Consider the following 23333-nt stretch of genomic DNA (forward strand, 5'->3'; position numbering starts at 1 on the left):
TTTGCGTATCAAATTATTAATCAAAGGATGTAAAATTATTTAAACAAAACTATCTAATTTTGCTAAGTTTGATTTTTCTTCGAAAATCGATACAAAATTCTAAATTCATTACAGTTTTTTAATCTTTGGCTTAGAAAAATCCACTCAAAATAAATGAGTGTTGATTGATGCTGACCTTATGGAGTAGTAGTACCAGGCATTTCCGTAACAATTGAATTTAATTTTTGGATACAGGTTCTGCACCTTAAAAGCCTTTAGCCCTTGCCCTTTGAATATCAAACAATTGTGATTGCCTCATAAATAGTTAAGAATTTATTTTCAACATAAAAATGTACGTACAAATACGATCACGTATAAGAGCATGCAGTTAGAAGCAGAGCTAAGTGCATTCTGCGCATAATATCATTTTAATAATATATTTTTGGGTATAAATCAAATCGAAAGACTTACTGATCTGTGGACTTGAGAAAGCCTTTAAGCATTAAACTTGAATCGTCTACATATGGAAAACATAGATGTAATTCGATTTGTTTTATAGTGTTTATCTTCGTAGTTTACACGCTTAACATTTAGAGAATCTTAACTTTATTTTGTATATATTATTTGATTAAATTAGGCTTGAATTTGTATGCACCTACAGTTAATATGGGGACTCGTATTTGATTTTGATATAGTACATGCAATCGTTTAATTTATTATGTATTTTTTATTTTTGTAATTAAGATTTGTTTGTTTTGTTTATATTTAGGTAGGTGTATTCGTTTCTAGCTTTGCTTCCTGCAACATCACATGATTTCTGTATCTTTATTATTTTTAAGAATCGTTTTTTTTTTTTTTGAGATTGTAAATAGAGTTTTGGTTTGGTAACATTCCGGGCATTCCAGGATAACTTGGTAAATTGGTAATTGGTAACTTATCATCGAATGTAGCACCAAAAGCAGCTGATAATAAAATAACTACACTTAAATGCTAAAAAGATACGATTAAAATTCATAACTCTTCTATGCAACAAATTGGTTTTTAGAACTTTTCGAAAATAGTAAAATCTTGGCTTTAATTTATTTATTATCTGTTTGTTTGTATTTTTTTATACTCTTTTGTGGCAGTTCATTTTGCATCTTTGAAATACGTTTCGGGACAGATGTTCTGGAATCACAACCAATGTGATGCACAATTCTAGCTTCGTTTCCATCAAATACTCAAACATGTGACAATATGATAATCAGATCGAGATACGATCCATTTAAAAAAAAAGCTCGAAAACAAGTTTAGAGTATATTTATAGCGTCTACACACTGTTGAAAATCTAGTCAAGCCATTGGCGGATCTGAATCCTAACAATAAACTATACGAACTCAACCTAGAAGTGAGCTCACTTAAGATTTAAATAAAATAATGTAAGTAGTGTCGTTAAAACTTTATCACTTTGCTTTCTACTCAACCAAATCTTCATAATTCTTGCACTCTTCATCACTTTCTGCTCTTCTCTCTTCTTTAAAACTTTAACATACACAATAAAATTCTCATATTTCTCTTTGCACATTTCCCTCTGTCTAAAAATATGAATCTATCTCTTTGCTCTCTCTCCCCCTAGCCCCCCCGCATTGGTCAGTTTTTAGCTCAGTATTTTGTATGTTTTTGGTTTAGTCTGCGGGTCTTACAATGAGAAGTACTTCAAGAACTGTGCAGGCGGCACAGGCTGGGCAAGAGCCAATTGACCGCCAGCCTCCTCGACACGCTGCTTGTAGTCGGGACTCTGGTCGACAATGCACGGATGACCATCGGAGGGCCAGAAGAGGCAGCAGCAGGAGCGGCATAGGGCCAACACCTCAGCGAATTGATAGTCATCGTTGACGCCATAGGTGCGTCGCAGTTGATGATAGATCTGTTTCCAGTCTTTGGTCTCGCCCATCAGCTTGATCTTGTCCAGCTCCAAAATGGTGTTAATCTGTCGCTCATTGAAGTGGAAGCGTGACAGCTCGCGCCAAATGCGCTGCTCCGACACCAGCTTGGCCATTGTCTCCCAGGCCTCGGCGGCCGATTCCAGATCCCGATGATCGGCAATGCACAGGATTATCTCGCGTACACACTCCTCGGGCAGCTCGTGCAGTTTGGGCTTTGCCTCCGGATCTGGCTCCCTGATCTCAATCTGACTTGCCACGCGCTGAATGCGCTTAATCCTTGCCACATGCTCCTGCCACAGATAGGTGCTTCCCAGCGGCTTTCCCCAGCACTTTTGGTTCTCCTGGTTCACAATGTGCTCCAGCTTCAAGGCCAATCCTCGCAGCACATTCGGATGCTGTTGACTGTCGTTGACTGTGGAAGAACAGATTTAATTAAAGTTTTGACTAGCCTCCAGCTCGATTACTCACCATGTGAGGCCACCTCCTCGACCATTTGGAGCAGCTGACGCTGTGCACTGCCCGGCAGACTGGCTATGCCCTTGTTGGAGACCAACAGCAGGAACGCACAGATATAATGGAAGCGCTTGCGATCCCTCACAGATCGACGGAAATCGAGACGCTTCACTGCCTCGGTTAACCCATTAAAGCCGGCTATCTCACGGGTACAACGTATTGTGATGTGATAATGCGGTGGCATACTCCCGGATTCCTCATCTTCTCCCTCGCTGGTGCTTCCAACCTCTGTGCCCTCTGAGCTGTGACTGTAATTGCATGAAGATATATGTTTGGATTGAATGATTGTTTAAATATAGTTAGGTGATCTGTAGCCTAAACTGGTCAGTCTCTTATAAATATAATTATACAGTTCTCAAAAAAGTATATGGGTTTTGTAAAGATATCTTAAATTAAACAAATATCTTACGCAGGCGTATAAGCCCGCTTCAACGTGTTAACAGGGTATAATTTGGCCAAAGTCACAATTCGGAAGTGAATGCAATTGGTCTGTCCAACTGTCTGACCCTCACCTCTCTCTCTCCTTCCTTTAAGTCAACTGTCTTACCAGTTGAACAAGTTTAAAGTGTTTTTGAGATTGAATTATTTGCTTTATTTAAGAGATTCGTAAACTGCTTTTTAAGAGGCGGAAACGTTTTTAAGTTTTTCCAGCAACGGTTGCATGTATGTGAGACCCGTTTATTAGATTAAGCAGTTAACTCTGCAGGTAGTGAGGGAAAGACGGGACTAAGAGATTGTCGTGTTTCCTTCAATTACAAGTTTTTTTTACCAATTGCCGCTTGCACAATTACAAGAGTTAAGAAAAAAACTACTACTATTATCAAGCAATAATAATAGTTTACAATACCCTATGCTTATGAGTTGGGAAGGAAGCGTATATAAAAATAAATGATGGTAAAAATGAATAAGTAAAGCACAAAGAATAATTCGCAAATTAATTGAGAATTATATACGAGTAATACAAAGTGTATAATCCATTATTAAAAAGGCACAACAAATAATATTATTTGTTTTATATTTATTTCTTGTATTATGCCGAAATTTATCCACAAAGCGAACTCTCAATTTAGTTATCTGTGGTAATTTTAAGCGCTGTCAGTTAGTTAATTGGGCTGACTAGCTGCAGTAAACTGGCCAATAGATCGATATGCCTTGACCATATTTAGAATGCGGCTGAAATTGTACGCCAACCAGGACGAGGACATGTCCTTCGGCGACTGCATTTTAATTTTCGACCAAACTGGGTCAATTTTTCGCTCTATTTGTGTGAGAGAGTGTCTGTGGCAGTTGATGTATATGTGAGTTGCAATTTATTCAAAGTTTACTCAAATAAACTTTTAATTGCAGTTTCGTTTAGAAAAACTCCCTGCGCCATTTTTCTTTCTTAAAGATTTAAGTACACCTGCAACTGAATATGATTTGGGTAATTGTATAATATAAATAAACATATTACTAGTTTTGGCCAAGTTAAGTTACTTGATGTTTAGGGTTGTCAACCTACCGCACAGCGTAGTTCTATTTACAATTATTTACAAATTGCACGCTGTGCAGAAGAAAGTGCAAGCTCTCAAGGCCCCGCCTCCTGGGTAATATATAATAATAGCAACTGAAACAAAGAAATTGTTATTGTTGCATTCAGTCAGCAGACTCCAGCTCCAAATTCAAACCAACAGACCATGGAATAAGAGAAATAGACAGAGAGTGAGAGAGAGTGTAAGAGAGAGAGAGAGAGGGAGATTGTTGGGGGGCCGACGACCACGTGATTCATATATAAATCAGTCAACGACGTCATCATCAAGCGTTCGTTTACCTTTCTTTCAAACAAATTAAACAAAATGCAATGGGATCGCATCGGACAGCTGGCAACTTGGGAATTGGGATCTGAGATCTGGGGATCAGGCACCCGGGGCAATTTCGGCTGCAATTCGCTTCTCTATTTTTAAGTGTATGTGCGACCTTTTTCGACATAAATTATTGTGATTCGGGCGAGTGGAATGGCGTGGACTCAACTCGCGACTCGAGTCAACTTCTAGTCTAATTTTAGAGGAAGTTGGAAGCTATCACATGTCGCTGTCGCTCTCTCACTGATACAATCGGCCGCTATAAATAGACTACATATTCGGGAGTTTTGGTAAATTGGAACCGATTTCAGAGAGCTGCCAAAGTTTGCAAGTTCCATTAGTTTCGTTTCACAGTCCAATGGAAAAAACAAGTCAATTATTATAACGAGAAAAAGAAAAAAAGCTATAAAAAGCGACTGAGATAGATAGAAATGATTAATGCGCACATTACACTGTTCAACAAAGTCAAAGAACGGTTTTTTTTTTAGTAACTTACAAGTTCTCTCATCTAAGACCTGTTTAAATACAATCTTTTATTTTACATTGAACTTAACGCTCTTAAAAGTATATTGTTTGTGCTTTATCAATTTATCTGACTTGCTTTACCATGTTGTCTAGTGTATAAAATGGATTTCAACGCATTTCCATTGGCTGCACCCGACTTTTGAAAGTGTAGAAAGAAATAAAGAAAATGAGAGTCAATTCAAAAGGCCAACAAATGTTCAGTGGTGAGTGCAGTGAAAGTGGGTCCAAATCTACATCCACATCCACGTCCGCATCCACGTAATGCACATTGATTTGATTTTTTATGCAATTTGAATTTCTTATAATTTTTAATTATGATTTTCGTGCATTTGGCGATTGCATTTGTAATTGAGAAACTTCAAATGAAAAACTAGCCACTTAACACAGTTACGAAATTTCCACCTAAATTTCGAATGGCATTTCCTAATTACATGCGTCTTATTTTTTTAAATAATAATTTTTATTATGCAATTAGTAATTGAGGTTATGCATGAACGACATTTCCTAATATTTCGCCTGTAAAAAGCTTTACTTTTAGTTTTGTAACTTGTGAAAATTATATTGTAGATAGGTTAAAATTCAAATCTGTACAAAATTAAAAGCTTTACATATTTGCTATTTCAAGTATCTTAAGCTCTTACAAAATTAAAACTCTCAGTGAAAAGAAATTAATGTTAAATTTCAAAGTAACTGAGATAAAATTTAGCTGAACTCTAAAAATCCTCCTCATTTTCATTAAGTAAGTTCCTTGTACTAACTTGGCTGAGAGTCGGACAGTTAAACGTCATTAAAAATCGATTTGAGGTGGAAAGTCGAGTTGATAAGAGTAAGACGGAACCTTGAGCTTTCAGTGCCGTTACAAACTGCCAAATACAGACGCATACAGACGCACTATTGCCTAAACTTGACCGAGTTGTGGCCTGTTTACTTGTGTGTGAGTGTGTGTGTGTGTCTGTGTGATGAAAGTTTCCAAGGTTATTAGGTTTACGTAAAAACCTCAGCTCGTCCTTCAGCTACTGAGAAGGTTCCCAGAAAATATACATAAGTACTTAAATATTCACTATATATATAAATAGAGTTTCTTTTGGGGTAAAAGCGTATTCGCTTCTATAGCTAAATTTGGAATTTAAATTTCTTGTTGCTTCCGCATTTTCCTGCCATATAAGTAATATTGTACACCGTGACTGCCTGACAAATGCCAAAAATAGTTTCCCTTGTTGCATTCGAAAAATCTTCTTTATGACATGTCAAAATATTCACTTTAAAATGACATTTTCCGTATGCCTGAGCTTTTTCCTCGGCTGCTGCTTTATGTAAATCGTTGAAGGTTTTCAAGTGGATCGACGGCACGGTCTTCCTTTCAATCGCTTGAGATTTGAGCGGGAATTGAAACAATTTATAGAAAAATCACACTTATTTGTTTTCTTTCTTTTTTGCATTTATTGCGAGTTTTTTACCCCAGCAACTGGCAATCAATCAAATGGGAGCGTCTAAAAAGGCAACTCTCCCATTTATTTACAATTTGTTTAATTCACCAGCTGCTGTCACTTTCCACTCATTAAAAGTGAGTCACCCTAATGATTATAGGCACACCGTTTTAGATATACTACTTACAAAAAGTATATGCCATATGCTTAAAACAAAAGCTCTACGGACTTAAAAGTAATGCTATATAATACAATTAATTGTTTCAGCTCATCATTTCGTATAATTAAAGAAACATTTTGTTTAGTGCTGGCATAAACTCATTCATAAAGATTGTATTATACTTAAGAGTTTCGACATTTTCCGTTTCGTCATTGTGGTTTGTTTTGTTTACTTTGATGATGTTTTGTGTATTCATTAGCTTTAACTTTTAAAAAGAAGGTGAAGGGTAGCCCACATTTTGTTATCGAATACATCAATAATAAAGTACTGTTATATTTTATTCTAATTATGCACAAAAGTAAATGTTGAATTAGTCAGATAAGAGTTTCAGTAGGTCGTTCAACGACCTTGGTATTTTCATTTTCTAAACACGGAGCACTTCCGGTGGCCTTGGCCTTTAATGTGTCAAATATCTTGGGTTATCTTATCGATAAATTGCAGGTTGCGCCAATTTTGACAAAAGTGAGCAGATTTCAAGACATATGCAGGAATATTACAGAAATAGACTATTTACACAGATGTTAAACATTAAAATATTCTATTGTTTTATTTGGGTTAATTTCAAGGTGACTGCACTACGCAATAGAAAAATTCAAATCGATTGTCATCAAGTGTGTTGTGTCAGCGGTGAATTGATTGCTAATCAGAGCTGCGTATTGTCCCTCCGTCATATCAACGATATTAACAAAAAAGAAACACAATAATAAATAATAACAATAAGACTCACCGCTTGCGTTTGCCACCGCATTCAAGCACCTTTAAACGCTCCCAGCCCTCCTCGGTTTTGACCCAAGCCTCTCCAGGTGACCGAAAATCTTTCGAAATGAACGCCATGTGTAGTTTTATTATTTACGTAGATTTTATGATGCGTTGCTAATTACTCTTTATTACGTATACCAAATATTATTTAATTACTCGTAGGTTTTATTTTGTATTAAGTTTAATGTTTATGCGGACGGCGATTTGACTGCTGCAAAAGTAAGAAATATTTTTCTTTCATGAATTTCAAAATTTTATGCAATTTTTCAAGCACTGCTACAAAAATTTGTTGCGCATTTTCCAAGTTTATTAACAAGTCGCACTCTTTACACTCTTTTCCTCGGCAATGCTCTTATCAGTTATTGTAAAAACAAACGATATTGTAAAAAACAACAGGCTTTATTTGAAGTTTAATTACTTTTGCCCAATTTTTTCATTTCCTACGCTCGCTTGTATAAAACTTTCTTGCGAAAGAGTATAAAAACGTTGACAGTTCGTTGAGCTGCGGAATCAAAACAAAATGAAAAGCAACCAAATAAAGACAAAGCAGCAGAGCCAGAGAGTGCACAACAGAAACAAAACGAGAGCGAGAGAGCGCAATATCAGCTGTTCGTTCAGTGTTTTGATGAGTCGAGAGTGGTGAAGAGGGTTAACTGCTTGGCGCTCATGTGGAGCACAAATCGTGCGTTGTTTTGTTGTCTCTTCTCGTAAATCGTGTGCTTGTGAGTGTGCGTGCTGTAGGTACACAGCTGATTTCTGCAATTACGCGTTTGTTTTGCTTTTGTTTTTGTTATTTTTTTTTTGTTATACATTTTTTCCAGCTTCGTTTTTTAAAACACGCAACCAAATTTTTATATTAACATTTGAGCAAACTTTACTTTCATTTCCTTAATTAAGTAATTTTAATACACAAACTTACGTACATATGCTAGCTATACACATTTATTAATACATACAATAGGTAATTGCTTTGCAATTGTTCAAGTTAAAGCGTAATATATATTCTGTATAGAGTTATTGCTATTATATACTGTTTTTATTACGCACTTGTAAATATTGGCTGGTCTAGTTTTGGATTGTTTTCCACGCTGCTATTGCTTAGCTGTGGCAGTACTCCAGCTCCCACTCAGTCAATTTATAGCACTCTGCGGAACTCAAATAACGATGCTAGCGCACAGCTCCACTGACTCCACGAACTGTTTCACTCGGCGCGATTTACGTTGCATTCGAGCCCCAAAACAGTTTTGCGCGGAGCCTTTTAACAAAGGGCTGCCACCCTATTGAATTCCACGATCTGGCAGCATGTACTATTTTGGGTCAAATGTCAAAATTGGTAGCTTAAAAAAGTTGCTACTTTTATTTTAATTTGGAAATTTGTGCAGAATTTTTGTTGAAATTTTATCCGTTTTTTAATTTTTTTTTTCAGAATTATATTTTGAACTTCTCTCCCCTTGGGGTGACAAAGTTAACACCTACATTAAAATATTTACCTCTAATTTATGTAATTTCGAATTCGAAATTTTGTTAAAATTATTTATTTATTCCAAAGCCATTGCATTTTGCAATTTTCATTACCTAAAATTTAAATTGCTCGCAACATGAGCCTAGCAACTTATGATAGCAGCATGTTGGCTAGTGATGAAAAATTCGATGTATCGATATCGATTGATACTACTCGAAGCTAAAAGTGGCAAGGCGCGCAATTCAATTTTGAACAACTTTTAAGCTTTGGAGTGCTTTTATAAATTAATCGAGTTAGCCGATTAGCGAGACTAGCCAACTTTTTTAGCACCGTCCTCTCTATAATTAGCGCTAAAATAAAAACTAAAAGAAATTTAATCTGCGCTCTTTTGCTGATGATAAGTGAGGAGCATATCGCTAATGAGGAGTAGCTTGTTTAAAGTGAAACATGCTGCCAGATCAGTAAATTCTGATAGGTGGCAGCCTTTGGACCGGGGGGCAGTCTTTCTTACCTGTGCTGGCAAGTTTTGGGGAGGAACAATAGCTGTTTCTGTTAAATTTGTTATTGTGGGTCTTTGCACAGTTTTACCAAAAATTTTTATAGCAAAACTTAGCTAAATATTCATAATATCAAATGTAAAAATTAATTTAATAATGGAGTTTATTTGTTAGCGGGATATATATTTAAAATAGCCAGATTTTCAGCTAATAGCAATTTTTAAATTTTTCTAGCAAACGAACGAGATTTAGCTATTATATAGCTATGTTGGCAACAGTGTTTCATAATTTTTGCCGAAAAATTGTAATCACATCATAGAAAATATTATCATCAAGCAGGTGAACTAAAGTAATAATGTCGGCATCGGAACAAGCGCCCAAAATTAAGTACGGAGAAACCGCACCAAAGCTCGACAAGGCGCAGCTGCAGTTCATGAAACTCATCGAGGAACAAAACTTAGATCGCGTGCAAAAATTAAAGCGTGTGCGACGCAATAATTTGTTAACAGCCGGCGCTCTTGGCCTTTCGGTTCTGGCCATTTACGGCTACTCCATATTCTCGGTGCAGCAGGAGAAGTTCCTCGACGACTTCGAGGAGCCCAAGAAGGTGACCACCAATTAAAGCAGCTCCCACAATTCGTTTACTGTTAATCCTCTAGTCGTTAAGCGTTTTTTATTCAATATCTGTACACAATTCTAAAATCGTTAAAGCAATAACAAGGTAAGTGTTTAACGATTCTGCTTAGATGTGTTGGTAATCCTCGTTGGCCTTGCAGATGTCACAGGCAACGGCACGCATCCTCAAGAGCGGTGTGCGATTGCCTCCGTTGCCCAGCATACGGGATCTGGTCAAGCTGTACAAGCTGCAGGCCATGAAGCAGCTCAGCCAGAACTTTCTCATGGACGAGCGTCTAACGGACAAGATAGTCAAGTCGGCAGGTCGCATTGATTCCCGCGACATTGTCCTGGAGGTGGGTCCTGGCCCAGGTGGCATAACGCGTTCCATACTGCGTCGTCAGCCACAGCGTCTGATGCTTGTGGAGAAGGATGAGCGCTTTAAGGAGACGCTGCTGCTGCTGCGGGAATGTGCCCGTCCATTGGACATGCAGGTGGACATCTACCACGAGGACATCTTGCGCTTTAACATCGAGCAGCATGTGCCGGACACGGAGCAACGCATTCATTTGATTGGCAATCTGCCGTTTGCCATCTCGACGCGTCTCCTTATCAATTGGTATGCGGATTTGGCTGCACGACGCGGCGCCTTCCGGAGAAACGACACCTGCATGACGCTCACCTTCCAGAAGGAGGTGGCGGAACGCATTTGTGCGCAGTTAGGTAGTGAACAGCGCTGTCGTCTCTCCATCATGTCACAAATCTGGACGGAGCCGGTGCTAAAGTTTATCATCCCGGGCAAGGCGTTTGTGCCTAAGCCACAAGTGGATGTCGGTGTTGTCAAGGTGATCCCGCTTAAGCAGCCCAAAACACAGCTACCCTTTCCACTTGTGGAGCGCGTCATGCGTCACATCTTTAGCATGCGCCAGAAATACTGTCGTCGTGGCTACGGCACCTTATTGCCGCCGGAAGGACGCGAGGAGACAACACACAGACTCTTCCAGCTAGCTGATGTCCAGGATACGCTGCGTCCATTTGAGCTGTCTGTGGCCGAGTGTCTGCGTCTAGCCGACGTCTATGCCGAGCATCTGGTCACGCATCCCGAAGTCGCCACTTACAATTACCGTGGCCCAAAACAGACGGCCAATCCCGAGTGCCTGGACTGAATCAACGATTACGATTTCATCAACTTGTTCTTTATATTGTAATAAAGTGTATTACATAAGTAGTTCAGTAAATAGAAACTACAAAAAAATTGTAAGGCAACCCTTTTAAGGGAGTCATTGTAAATTGCTTATAAAAAATGTTGTACAAAATATTGTGTGTATGTGTGTGGACGGAATGTTGCTAAACGAGATTCGAGTAATAATTGAACTGTCGTTAATTCTAAGGCACTTTGGTACTACATTTAGTACGCCGTAGTTCAGTGAAAATGGAATGTGCTGAGGAGCAACAAGAGTATAACTGAGATTCCGGCCAGACCGCTGGCACCATTGCAGCGATGATCAAGGAAGCAGAAGCAGAAAGTTGTATCCGAAAAATAGTCACGTTTTACGTCGTGCTCCTTGGTCGTATGATTGACGTAGTGTGCGAGGCGCAAGTCCTTCGCTGCTGGACGGCAACCTTCGTATTTGTCAGCGGGTATATCTGTGCGGAAGCTCAAGGCGCTGAGGCAGTCGCGTGTGAATGTCTCCTGGGAACCACGTCGTTCGGTCACTTTGACGCAGATATCGTTGCTCTCGGGACATTGTTCACCTAGGAAGCCAATGCCTCGCCAGTTGAATTTCTCGGCGCAGCCTGGAGTGGCCGAAGTGCAGCGATAACACCAAATGGCAGCACCTGTTTAAAGCAAATTCAATTTAAGTAAGTCAATTTCACTTGATTAATGGAGCTCCCATATTTTGTTCTACTTCTTCTTCTTTTGTTTACTTTAATTGATGATTCAGTTACGTACCTTCGTGTACAAATGCTGCGATTAGCAGCAGGATAGTGAGTGAGGCCAACGCTTGCATTGTTTATTAATATACTTCAATAAATTAAAAACTTTAAAACAAAAATTATACAAATAATATTACACTTTTACAATAAAAACAACGCCCAAACATGCGTATATCGGCCACAGATGTTATCGACTGTTGATTTATCGACTACCACCACCATTTACTCAGCACCAGAGCCAGAGTACAGTCAATAGTGTTGGCAAACGTTTTGAAGATAGCGCGCCAGCTTAAAAGCTCTTCTTGTTTGCTTGACTTATTCGAATAGTAAAAGGCTTTGTTTTTGTTTACTGCTATTGCAACCAAATTTTGCAGTGTTGTGACTCAGCTCATTTAAAAATTTGTTTGTTTTTTTTCACATAAGTTATTCATTTGGCATCAGTTTTGCGATTTTACCGCCATCTTCCGACACACATATTTTTGGAGTTTCCTACGAGTTGTCATGTGTATTTTTAGAGCTACGAAATTAATATGCAAATCAGAGCTACAAAAAGGGGTAAAAATAAACTTTTGCTCGTATTTGGTGATCGCTTTTAAAGTATTTTTGTTTTATGTGTGGAATGTGCGATGCTTGCCAATTTAAAGGCCAACATGAATCAGCCGACGAAAAAAGGCGGCACTGCTAATTAAACGAGCCGCTAACAAAGTCCAAAAAGAGCGACAAGCGCGTAAGACCAGTGGATGTTGGTATTGAATCGTCACGCAAAGATAGATGCTCAAATATGGAAATGACGAAATATCTTCGTGGGGGCACAATTGAAAAAGGCTGCACAATAATTAAATTTCATTTGAATATATAAATGGTGTTGTTTATATTTCCGAATTTTTATTATTATGTTTTTGTTTTTTTGTTGTCGTTTATAACTTAAAAACTAAACAATTTATACAGTTAGTCACATTTGCAAATATCGCATACAGTGTTTTTTGAATAAATCAAAATAAATTAATATTTAAAACTAAAAAAGATAATATGTTCACACATGAGATATGATTAAAGATCATCAAAGAGTTTTACAAGAAATTATGCAAATTGTGTTTTTTGTTATTTACAAATTGGAATAATAAATAATTTATGCTTTCTTAATGAATCATTCACACAAAATAAACAAACAAACAAAACTAACTAATGCACTCACACTCATATACACACATACATACTAGAAAACTACGAATACATTTTATGTAAAATCACGTTTCAGGTTGAGGCCCCTCCCCCAGCTGGACCCCCGTTGGATCACTGGAAGACAGTCGCCTAGACGGAGACGACAAACTCCTTGCCGGTCTTAAAGTCGACGCACTTGAACTGCGGACAGCATTTGGGGAAGCTCCAGTTGAGGTCACTGGGAAGCTCCTCGCAGCCGGGCATCTCGATATAGGGACAGGTCTCGATATTGATCTGACGCGCCTCAATGTCGCACGTCATGGCGGCACAGATGCCCTTCGGCTTGTATTCCTTGTCGGGGAGCATGAAGCGTCTGGTCAGCTTATCGAAGCATTTGCCTGGATGCGCTGTAAATATGTATAAAGAAGAATGTGAATGTTAATGTGAATCAGTTAAAGCGGAAGTTGTTTAACTGTTTTGTATTTTCTGTTGTTTTGCTTTATTACATCTGCCTGCAGTTTTTCTTTATGTTGATATATTTATGCACAAGGAAGTTAACTACAACTACGTTATGCAAAACCCACTCAAACTGCCATATCTTGCAAAATATATATATAATTCCTATAAATATCTGTAAGTATTTACCTTACTTTCAAAATGATTTGTTTTTTTTCTGGCATGACTTGCCGAAAAGACTTAAGCAACAAACTTGCCAAAGACTCAAAGCACGAACTTGACAGTCATGACGAAACAGAATTGGAACCAAGTAAAAATACATTCAGTGCTATCTTGTGGCATATTTATAAATAAAAATCTCCAACTCTCAAGTGGTAATTGCAAACAATTGACTGGCTTTTATTTATAACAATTTGCCGCAAGCTGGAATTTGCCGTAACAGCAGCTGTCGAAGTTTTGATTAATGGTACTCCCCATTTGCCATTCAGGTCGTTGGCGGTACAATCTCAAAGACTTTGTACATTAATTTCGATTTATTTATTTTTTTGTTTTCTTCTTTCCTTTTTTTTGCACTTTAATAAAGAAATTCGAGTGAACTCATCGCCTATTTTTAAGCGATATTTAGTCAGCATTTTGCAAGCTATTCCTGGCAGTAAACCCGGTCAATAAATGGACGACCTTCAGATAAACAAATCGAGAAACTATTTTATCAAGATCTGCTACGTTTTTGTAACACAAATCCGCATAGCTATGCAAATGATTTGAAAAACAAGAAAAAGAAAAAAAAATCAGCACATTTCTTATGCTAATTTTAGCAGATGCGAAAAACCCAAAAAACCGAAATTCGTACAAAGAAAAATAACAAATAACTAATTTAGTTGTTGTTGCCAATTTGGTTTTGCGCTGTTCAAAATTTGTTTATCTCTTTTTGACGTCAACGAAAACAGCAAAACAAAATATAAATCAAAATTTATATGTATATACACGTAAAATAAAAACAAAAAATGTATACATTTTTTAATAGAGTCTGACGTCGATGGCAAACAGTTACAATTAAAAGTATAACAACTCTTTAAAAATCAACAAATCAAAAAAGAAACGAGAACTTTAAGCGTATGTAAAGAGACTATCCTCAACCTGTTCCATAAATCAATCAGAGAAACTGCCAACTGCTTTCAGCTTTATGCGATTTTTATTGTTGCTAAAGGTCGTTTAAAGCATCTGACCATGTTTATGACTGAAACTAATTAAAAACTTAATTAAAAAGATTCCAATTTAGTGACATATCGAGCTACCAGAGACACGCATATATTCCAATTTTTTGTTAAATTAATTGAAACAAAATCAACAATACTTTTAGATCATCACTCTTATACATTTCATTTTTTAAATACTAACCAGTATGAATGAGAGCAGGCTGAGAGTAAACAGCCGCTTCAGCAACGCAGACGATCAACGCGAGAGCAACACAAACTTTTTCCGCGAACATTTTGATATATATAAATATAATAATTTTATATATATTGTTATCTCTGTTATTGTTTGTATGTAAAGACTTTTTTAATTTATTTGTCACTAGCCGTAAACAGACGTAATTGTTTAGCTTACGCTTTGGTTTAAGATAGGGATTTGATTTTTGTAGAGCTTTGCACTGGGCACTTAACAGTCAGCAACTGAGGCTCAACGGCCAGCGACGCTCATATTTAAGTGCGCCAGCTCCAGCGACAGTCAGGGAGCTCAAGCTCTCGTACACTCTCTTCAACGCTAGCGCTCTCGCTCTCTGGGTGCTGTTGTTGCTGCTGCAGAGCACATGTTTTCTTTTTGATTGCGTTGTTTGCCAGCTTCGCTTCTTTCGCCACACATTTTTGCGTCTTGGGTTATTCCGAGCCTAACACGCACCATAAATCTTAGGGCACACACACATACAAACATAACTACATATTTAAGTATACAAGCTTGGATTGCCGGCGAAATGCTTTCCCGCTCTCTCTCTCTCTCTCTCTCTCTCTCTTTCTTTTTGGTCGCCATTATTATTCTATGTCTCTCCCACGCTCAAAGCACACCATTGTTCTGCATTATTTGCAATTTGTGTAATTAATTGTTTAATCATTTCAAATGGCAGCGAATTGCTGGCGGATTTTATCCAAATCCGTATGGCTCTAGGGGTTGCACGTAGGTGTGTCTAAATGCTTGGAGGCGTTGTGGCATGCTTGTAATTTAAACACCCAACCTTCTTTTGCTTTCGTTTTATAACAAGCTCGGCTTAGTCAGCAGAAAAGTGAGTTCTCTTGTGCTCAATTTTGCTATACATTTAGTCAAGAAAGCGTATTTTCTTATGCATTAAATATATTTTATGAATATTTATTTTAATTCTAGTTTGTTATAGCCATAGCCAAGAATCTTAAAACAAGCTAAAACAAAAGGAAAAATAATTTTTATTGAACTTAACTATTTAAAAAAATAAAAAAAATTATCTGTTTGTATTTATTTACATGTTAATTTTATTTTTTTTGTTAATCCAATTAATCACATAATTAAAACCGTTATGTCTAAAAATTACAGAAGTTTCTGTCCTAAAATAATTTCTAGTTGGCTAGAAACAACAGCTCTCTTTTTCTTTTTCCCTTAACTGCCTTGAGAGTGTGTGTTAAATTGCTCTGACAGAGCTTGATGAACCTGCCACAGCGACGTGTTCACTGTACAGGCTAACAGTGCTTATTATCCCATTCGAGCGACGCCAAGTTGACGCCGCTGGCCGTCAGGGGGCGTACCGCTTAATGGAAACTAGTCGCCTGCTGCCTGTTTTGTTTTATTGCATACCAGAATTAATATACCACTTAGTTAGGCCCGGCATTGCCCGAACAAATAAACAATAAGATAGAATTATATATGTGATCAGAGAAAATTTAATGAAAATTAGTGATATTGAGCTGAGTTCACTGACACTGACAGAGTTATTTTAATTATATAAAATAATTTTAACTGTTATTTTTTATAATATATAATAAACAAAAATAATTTTTATTTTTTGTATAACTGAAAAATAATTTTATTTATTTTTACATCAATGTTTTGAGATATTGAATTGAAAAATAGTTTTTATAAATTGATATTAGGATTTATATTATGATACAGTCCCTCGTTTGGAGGGAAGAAGTGAGATTTAGCAAACTAGTCTATTTTACGATGCAACTAATTCAAGTGGCTTCACGCACCCCAATTGATTTGTGTAGTTTTGATTAAAGTCTCTCGATGTTGTACGCTTAGTTGTTATTTAGGGGTTCATTCTCACTTGATTGCGTCTTGGAGCCCCCACCGAATACCCGTTAAACTTGTTTGAAGCCTTGATACGCATGTCACACTTGCAACCAAGTCGCAAAGTCGCAGAGTCGCGACAGGCGATTCCAAGCTCGGATTCGACAACGATAACAACGACGACCGTGTGACGTCAATTTGTTGTTTATTCGTTGCTGTTGTTGTTCGATGCTTTTGTTTGGTCGTGTTTGGCGTTGTTTTTGACATTGCCTTGGCCTGGCGAGACTGAAACTGAATTCATTTAGCGGCGCACGCTGGAATTTATTAATTATGACCGGGTACAACATTTTAGCACAAGACATGGCAAGAGGAGGGGGGGGGGGAAAGAGGGATTGGTAGGGGCCTTAGGGGCAGCTATGCTAAAAAAATTCCATTCCAAGCCTCCGTTTTATAGCTGATTTATTGTTTATTCGTTTTAATTTTATTGCTCATTTTTGGTCTACGTGCTGAACCCCAATGTAACTAAAAGAAACAAAAAACAAAGAAAATAAAATAAAAAAATAAAGAAAACAAAACAAATTGATAAATATTTATGGACTTTAGGCTTTTGTTTTGACGTGACGCATAATTAGTAATAAATTGTGTATTTAGACAGACCCTAGCATACAGTAGCATGTTTTGATACCTCTGACTCCCCCTGCCTCTTTTCCGATACGTACTTAATAAACAATTAATTACTGATTAGTTTCATTGGACGTGTGCCGCATAAAATCGAATCCCACAGATTTATTCCAATATTCTCAGTCGATATGTAACCATGTGCTATCTTCGGTCATTTTATTACGATTAAGCTAAAGCAGTTGAAATTTTCCACTTGAAAATGGGGCCGAGATTTATTTGTGAAATTCTTGTACTTGATAAGTATTTATGTATTCAGAAAGTGACAAAAATACAATTATAAACATTATTGAAGTTTTAAAAGTTCATTACATGATTTTTAATATTTTTGAACTCTGGAAATGAACCTGAAACTTAAATATGCATATATTCGGATATCATTTATGCCTTACCAAGATTCAGTGGATTTTTTAAATATGAACAAAACTAAATTAAATGACAAATTTATATGGGAATACATCAATGAAAATAATAAGTAAATTGTAATATGTTATTCTGTTAAGTTTAAAGATGTTTCAATGTAATTTACTTGATTTCAAAATGTGTATTATGTAATACTGTGTTTGGTATTCCCCAGAATTGTGTGCTGGGAATTGAGTGATGGAGAAAGAAATTTCTTTAAAAGCGACATCGGAGCAGACTTCATAAATTAATTTAAGTTAAATTTGCATATTTAACACGTTTTTTTTTAGTATTTTGTTTAGCAAAAAACCCCGAAAAACCAAATCCGCAAAATAGAAGCTCTCAGACTGACTCTCAGCCAGAGTCTGGCGCCAAAGAAATTGTCAATAATCCATCAAGCGGTTTGAGTGGTTTTGTTTATCACAGTTCACAGTCCGGTCCCCCGTGTCTCAGTCGGTGTTTTAGTCTAAGACTACGAGTATGACTTGGATTCAGCTCCAGTCTCCGCCATGTGCTAATCGCTCGACGGAACGTTGCGTGAAGTTTTTATTACACGTCGCCGACGTCGCTACCGTCCAGACCGGTCCATAGATGAATTTTTAAAATTATTTCCCGGTCGAAATGTTGATGCGATTGTCTCTAATTATGCAGGAATTTCAGACGTGGCGTCCGTCTTGGAGTCGCCATGATAAATTCTGCGAATTTGACACTTTTTTTAATTTTTATCATTTGACAAACTAATATCATCTGTGTTGTGACTGATTCACAAGATTTACTTTAAAGAACTATTAAAAAAATTCATCTAGTTTGCTTTTGTATTCTTGATAAAGGCTATTGAATTCTGATATTAGTTATACAAACTTCTAAAAGCGCTAAAATTGTTTTTTTAACTAAATTATTATAGTACATATATTTATTTTAATTATTTCTTACGCAATAATAATGTCTAAAACGGTGCTTGTTTCAGATATTAAAGAATTTGCTATATGTCTGGGCAAATTTAATAAACCGGTTACAATTGAAGAAATTCTCAAAGCTTGCAATATAATCATGAAGAATATACCCACGAATCAAAGTCAAATAAAGGGACAATTAGAAAGTATCCTGGAGACGGGGGTGAAGCTAGGATATTTAAAGAAATGCAATGATCACTACAGTGCATCCACACTTGTCGACGATGAGGTCGTCACACTTGTCGACGATGAGGTGGTTACGTTGAATTATAATCTCGATCCGCAATTACGGGATATTACTCCTGACGAAGTTCTTCGAATGCTTTTGCCTGAACCACCGATAAATAGTGACGATGATAGCAGTGACGATGAGGCTAACGATAACACCGCGGTGTAACATACCAATAATCAATGCCAACGACAAATTCCATTTTTTTAAAGGACCATAATACCGGTAAGCTTTACTTTATATTGAACGACAACTAATATTATTTGCTTAATATGGCTGAGTTAGTTTTTTAACTGATTATGTCCACAGTGGCTAATGGCTCTAGAAGACCAGCGTGTCTCCCACGCGTTGTTTTAGAACCTGTACGCTCCACTGTCAAAAATCACTTAGCAGGCGACAATTCAATGGAATGTGCATTTAAATCAAATTAACTGTAATATAATGAAAATTAAATTACATTTTATATCCACAATATGAGGGCAATCAATTCATTTGCCAAATTCTTTTTCTTTTGTTGTTTTTTTTTTTGCGTCTTCGTTGTCATTTCGGGTTAAACCCAAAGAGCATCATTTATCCCCCGTTGACGTCTCCCCTCATACACAGTCAATAAATAAACAAAGTCGAACTAGTTCAAAACGCCGGCGACTTTTAGACGCCGTCGCTGTCGTAGTGACGCCGTCGACTTTCACGATCCGGTCTGCGTTTGAATTTTAAATGAGTGACGTGGATTTACCAAAAAATATATAAATGTGAGTATAAGGTTATACCTACGAATCTTTAATCTAAGACAATTTGCCAAAGTAAAATTTTAATTGGTCGACGACGAAGACCATAGATCCCAGTTTAACCTTAGGAATTCCCATTTGCTTGTTTTTTCAGATTCCATTTTGTTTGCTGCACAACGCAGTTTATTTAAATCGTTTGTGCTTAGATGCTTTGTATAATGACATATCAAAAATATTTCATAGAGTTCCTGTGTCTGGACAGATCAAATATGATGAGCAAATCGTTAAATTCAAATTTTTCTTGCTAACATATTATATACAATTATATTATTATTTTTTTTTAATAAAAGGCACTAACAACCAAATTTTTAATATCTCTGCTAATACTAATGGATAAGTATAATCATTACATTAAGAATATAATTTTTTAATTTAGAATTTTCCCATACTGAATTTTTGTGGAAGTGTAAATATCGATAGCGACCGATATGGATGCAGTACAAATGTATCGATAGTATCGAACGTGCAATGTAATCGATATTTTGAAACCAACGGTCTGATTCTCCGTGAGTACGCACAGCCAACTTTTTAGAGAAATAAATACCTGTTTCTGGCTGGAAAGCTTCTGAAAAATAGCTGAATTTGCGATGTAAAAAACTATCCATCTTTCTTAGCACCGGCAATCTCGGCAATCTTTAAGAGAGGAGCAATATGCAAATGAGGAGTAACGTCGTTAAATTTTATACGCATAATATACCAGATTGTTTTGGTATATCAGATGGTATTTATTGGCGTTATTGGTCGCCTGTGACCACACTGGACAATTTAAATGTAGTTGAATGTAAATTTCAATATGCAATAACTTTGAAATAAATTAAAAATTTTATGAAAATTAAAAATTCAAAACTAGATAAAATTAGGAAAAACATTTTTTTGAATGTTTGAAGTTCGTCACCCACAGGGGAATAAAAGTTACAAATTTAATTCTAAAAAAATATTACAAAATTGAGAAAATTCTAGCAAAAACCCTGCAAAAATTTAATAAAATTCTATCTTCAAAATTAAGAAAAATTCCAATTTAGGTGAATTTTCTCGGCCGCAACCAAATTTTTATTTTGATTAAATTAGAGCAAGTTGCCAGATCGCGAAATGGTGGCAGTCTTTTGACCAGGTGGCAGCCTTCCACACCCGTGCTGCCAAGTTTTTAGGGGGGTCAACAACTGTTTCTGTGTGGAAAGAGTACGGCATGTTTGTTGCGTCGTGATTTTCTATATTTCTTGCATTTATAAAATCGAACGGTGTCCACGGAATTGCAAGCACTCAACAGGTGCAATTGCTCCTTGGGTCATGGGTGAAGTCAAAGACTGGAGGCCATTTGTTTATGGCGGTTTAGCATCCATAACAGCCGAGTTTGGTAAGTTGATGGAGCGGCATGATTTGTGATTTGCGGGGCTTATCACTACCCAGAATCTGGTGTAAACAAACACTTGTCTCATGTGTGTGATTTATTTTTGATGCAGGCACTTTTCCGATCGACACGACAAAGACTCGCCTGCAAATTCAAGGACAAAAAATTGATCAAACATTTACACAACTGCGATACCGTGGAATGACAGATGCATTTGTAAAAATCTCAAGGGAGGAAGGACTGAGAGCATTATATTCTGGGTAAGGGTAAGATAATTATTTGACCCAAGAATGTGTTAACCTCAAACAGGTATACAGTGGCTGCCACAGCTTGTTTGACCCACTATTAAATAATGTACATTTTATATGAATTAGTGTTTTATTATAAATTAAATTTAAATGCAGATTTTTAAAGTATTGCCGCCAAATAAGCTGTGAGCCACTGTATGTATACACACACATAAAATATGCATTTGTATGTATGCAAAATTGTAATGTGTGCATATTGATAAGGAGAAGCACAGAGCATACGAAATGGTTTGTAAACTTTGCCCCCGCCTGATAAGCATAGTCAAGAGAGCAACCCCTTAGACTTTGTTACCAAAATGTTGTTGTTGTTGTTGTCTAAGATAGCCAATTAATTGTTGTTGTTTTCTTCTTCCGGCAGCATTTGGCCAGCGGTGTTGCGGCAAGCGACCTATGGCACTATCAAATTCGGCACCTACTACACACTCAAAAAGCTGGCTAATGAACGTGGTCTGCTGACGGATGACGATGGCAGCGAGCGTGTTTGGAGCAACATCATTTGTGCAGCCGGAGCGGGAGCTATTTCGTCGGCGATTGCCAATCCTACCGATGTACTGAAGGTTCGCATGCAGGTGCATGGCAAGGGCACCGATCAGTTGGGTCTCATTGGCTGCTTCAGGGAGATCTACAAATACGAGGGCGTGCGTGGTCTATGGCGGGGCGTGGGTCCAACAGCGCAACGAGCGGTTGTAATTGCATCCGTGGAACTGCCAGTCTATGATTTTTGCAAGCTGCAGCTGATGAGCGCCTTTGGTGATCATGTGGCGAATCATTTTATGTATGCTCACCTTTATGATTTAACAACAGTCTATGATCTTAACTAATTTGTAACCCTCTTACAGTTCGAGTTTTATTGCTAGCCTGGGCAGTGCTGTTGCCTCGACGCCTATTGATGTGATTCGGGTGAGTGTTCTTCATACCATGCCCAGCACAGATAGTATAGATACTATTCTATTCTTTCATTTTGCAGACGCGTCTGATGAACCAAAGGCATGTGACAATGCTAAATGGTGGCATGGCCACTGCGACGGCATCAGCACAGAAACTCTATAGCGGAAGTCTCGACTGTGCTGTGCAAACCATACGCAACGAAGGTATCCTGGCGCTCTATAAGGGCTTTATACCCACCTGGGTGCGCATGGGCCCTTGGAACATCATATTCTTCATAACGTACGAGCAACTAAAGAAACATTAGCATCCTCGTTGGAAATCGAAGGACATCAAGTACAAGGTGTATTCAGCATTTGAAACCAAAAATATCTATTTGATAATACCTAGAAGACGGTTAGCTAAGAATCATAGTGGAAATCTTTGAAATCAACCCAGGGAGTAGACACTAAAGTGCCTCTTGCATATTGGCTATCTAATAGCCACATTAACTCCTTTACCCAGTGGACAAAAGTGACAACAATTGAAATGATATAAATCTTGTTGCACCTAATTTATAGTATTTGCATTTGACCTAAGGTGTCATTGACAAGTGGAATTAAACCCATGTGTTCCTCTAGTCCCAGAGCCCTTATGCAATAACTAGCATTTCTTTGTTCTCATCTTATTCGCATTTACCTTAAGAACAAAATGTGACGAAAATTAGTATAATTTAGCTTCGATTTGGTTTATTTTTTATTATTTTTAATAGAAAGTTTAGTTTGAAATTGTATTACATCGCGCATTTCATTGTATACAAATCTGTACTGTAAATATGTACATTAAGAAATATATAAAAACATGCATGTATCATATACCATATATCTTATGTATGTACTATTAAATAAATATACCATTTGAAATCTCAGACCAATTATTTCAGTCTCTAAACAAATTTAATTTAAAGCAATTAATATATTAAATAATTGCTTAATACTTATCGATGGTCTTAGCATCAAGAATAATCGATTTCGGTTTTAATATAGCGATGGTGTTAGGGGCGATTAAGATTTATCGAAATTTGAAATAAAGCGGTATTCCTAAAGTGTAATGTTTATTTTAATAAATTAAATTTATCAGCTTTTATTAATTGCACATTTATTATTTAATACAGCTGTTTAATTATATTTATT

The 23333-nt window shown here is 37.1% G+C and overlaps 7 protein-coding genes and 1 long non-coding RNA gene across 13 annotated transcripts; 4 read left to right on the top strand and 4 right to left on the bottom strand.

Annotated features, from left to right (window-relative positions):
- Positions 1-289: 289 nt before the first annotated feature.
- Positions 290-8416, bottom strand: LOC117788881 (F-box only protein 32). Of its 5 annotated transcripts, none has more exons than XM_034627811.1 (4): positions 8237-8416; positions 7158-7397; positions 2373-2665; positions 290-2316 (listed from the first exon to the last, which is right to left on the bottom strand). In XM_034627811.1, the coding sequence occupies exons 2-4, from the start codon at positions 7262-7264 to the stop codon at positions 1658-1660; spliced, it is 1059 nt and encodes a 352-aa protein (XP_034483702.1). In that variant the 5' UTR covers positions 7265-7397; positions 8237-8416; the 3' UTR covers positions 290-1657. The 5 variants fall into 5 exon arrangements, with proteins under 5 accessions (XP_034483702.1, XP_034483699.1, XP_034483700.1 ...); XM_034627808.1 differs by having other exon boundaries at positions 7158-7400; XM_034627809.1 differs by having other exon boundaries at positions 7158-7400; positions 8109-8416.
- Positions 8417-9406: 990 nt separating this feature from the next.
- LOC117788885 (cytochrome c oxidase assembly factor 3, mitochondrial) lies at positions 9407-9850 on the top strand. Its single transcript, XM_034627817.1, has one exon. It carries the CDS (start codon positions 9504-9506, stop codon positions 9768-9770), a length of 267 nt encoding a protein of 88 aa, XP_034483708.1. The 5' UTR covers positions 9407-9503; the 3' UTR covers positions 9771-9850.
- Positions 9851-9924: 74 nt separating this feature from the next.
- Positions 9925-11079, top strand: LOC117788882 (dimethyladenosine transferase 1, mitochondrial). The gene has a single exon (XM_034627814.1). The coding sequence runs from the start codon at positions 9925-9927 to the stop codon at positions 10927-10929; it is 1005 nt and encodes a 334-aa protein (XP_034483705.1). The 3' UTR covers positions 10930-11079.
- On the bottom strand, positions 10954-11883 carry LOC117788883. The gene is made up of 2 exons (XM_034627815.1): positions 11718-11883; positions 10954-11602 (listed from the first exon to the last, which is right to left on the bottom strand). The coding sequence occupies exons 1-2, from the start codon at positions 11773-11775 to the stop codon at positions 11187-11189; spliced, it is 474 nt and encodes a 157-aa protein (XP_034483706.1). The 5' UTR covers positions 11776-11883; the 3' UTR covers positions 10954-11186.
- A 709-nt stretch (positions 11884-12592) lies between these two features.
- Positions 12593-14997, bottom strand: LOC117788884. The gene is made up of 2 exons (XM_034627816.1): positions 14717-14997; positions 12593-13269 (listed from the first exon to the last, which is right to left on the bottom strand). The coding sequence occupies exons 1-2, from the start codon at positions 14805-14807 to the stop codon at positions 13013-13015; spliced, it is 348 nt and encodes a 115-aa protein (XP_034483707.1). The 5' UTR covers positions 14808-14997; the 3' UTR covers positions 12593-13012.
- Positions 14998-15136: 139 nt separating this feature from the next.
- Positions 15137-15548, bottom strand: LOC117788329. Its single transcript, XR_004617759.1, has 2 exons — positions 15257-15548; positions 15137-15206 (listed from the first exon to the last, which is right to left on the bottom strand). It is a non-coding gene; the product is annotated as an uncharacterized LOC117788329 (long non-coding RNA).
- A 3020-nt stretch (positions 15549-18568) lies between these two features.
- Positions 18569-19330, top strand: LOC117787419. 2 transcript variants are annotated; one of them, XM_034625939.1, is made up of 2 exons: positions 18569-19060; positions 19121-19330. In XM_034625939.1, the coding sequence occupies exon 1, from the start codon at positions 18596-18598 to the stop codon at positions 19001-19003; it is 408 nt and encodes a 135-aa protein (XP_034481830.1). In that variant the 5' UTR covers positions 18569-18595; the 3' UTR covers positions 19004-19060; positions 19121-19330. The 2 variants fall into 2 exon arrangements, with proteins under 2 accessions (XP_034481830.1, XP_034481829.1); XM_034625938.1 differs by having other exon boundaries at positions 18570-19060; positions 19145-19330.
- A 1425-nt stretch (positions 19331-20755) lies between these two features.
- On the top strand, positions 20756-23015 carry LOC117788703 (mitochondrial uncoupling protein Bmcp). The gene is made up of 5 exons (XM_034627542.1): positions 20756-20974; positions 21081-21228; positions 21635-22051; positions 22116-22176; positions 22244-23015. The coding sequence occupies exons 1-5, from the start codon at positions 20908-20910 to the stop codon at positions 22466-22468; spliced, it is 918 nt and encodes a 305-aa protein (XP_034483433.1). The 5' UTR covers positions 20756-20907; the 3' UTR covers positions 22469-23015.
- Positions 23016-23333: the final 318 nt, after the last annotated feature.

Source organism: Drosophila innubila, assembly GCF_004354385.1.
Source record: "Drosophila innubila isolate TH190305 chromosome 3L unlocalized genomic scaffold, UK_Dinn_1.0 0_D_3L, whole genome shotgun sequence".
Lineage (NCBI taxonomy): Eukaryota > Metazoa > Arthropoda > Insecta > Diptera > Drosophilidae > Drosophila > Drosophila innubila.

Coding starts and splice junctions, on each gene's coding strand:
- LOC117788881 (XM_034627811.1), bottom strand. CDS start 7,264: ATGGCGTTCATTTCGAAAGATTTTCGGTCACCTGGAGAGGCTTGGGTC. Junction 2,666..7,157: donor TGCGGTGGCAAACGCAAGCG/GTGAGTCTTATT, acceptor ATGCAATTACAG/TCACAGCTCAGAGGGCACAG. Junction 2,317..2,372: donor CGAGGAGGTGGCCTCACATG/GTGAGTAATCGA, acceptor GTTCTTCCACAG/TCAACGACAGTCAACAGCAT.
- LOC117788885 (XM_034627817.1), top strand. CDS start 9,504: ATGTCGGCATCGGAACAAGCGCCCAAAATTAAGTACGGAGAAACCGCA.
- LOC117788882 (XM_034627814.1), top strand. CDS start 9,925: ATGTCACAGGCAACGGCACGCATCCTCAAGAGCGGTGTGCGATTGCCT.
- LOC117788883 (XM_034627815.1), bottom strand. CDS start 11,775: ATGCAAGCGTTGGCCTCACTCACTATCCTGCTGCTAATCGCAGCATTT. Junction 11,603..11,717: donor CGCAGCATTTGTACACGAAG/GTACGTAACTGA, acceptor TGCTTTAAACAG/GTGCTGCCATTTGGTGTTAT.
- LOC117788884 (XM_034627816.1), bottom strand. CDS start 14,807: ATGTTCGCGGAAAAAGTTTGTGTTGCTCTCGCGTTGATCGTCTGCGTT. Junction 13,270..14,716: donor GCCTGCTCTCATTCATACTG/GTTAGTATTTAA, acceptor ACATATTTACAG/CGCATCCAGGCAAATGCTTC.
- LOC117787419 (XM_034625939.1), top strand. CDS start 18,596: ATGTCTAAAACGGTGCTTGTTTCAGATATTAAAGAATTTGCTATATGT.
- LOC117788703 (XM_034627542.1), top strand. CDS start 20,908: ATGGGTGAAGTCAAAGACTGGAGGCCATTTGTTTATGGCGGTTTAGCA. Junction 20,975..21,080: donor ATCCATAACAGCCGAGTTTG/GTAAGTTGATGG, acceptor TTTTTGATGCAG/GCACTTTTCCGATCGACACG. Junction 21,229..21,634: donor CTGAGAGCATTATATTCTGG/GTAAGGGTAAGA, acceptor TTCTTCCGGCAG/CATTTGGCCAGCGGTGTTGC.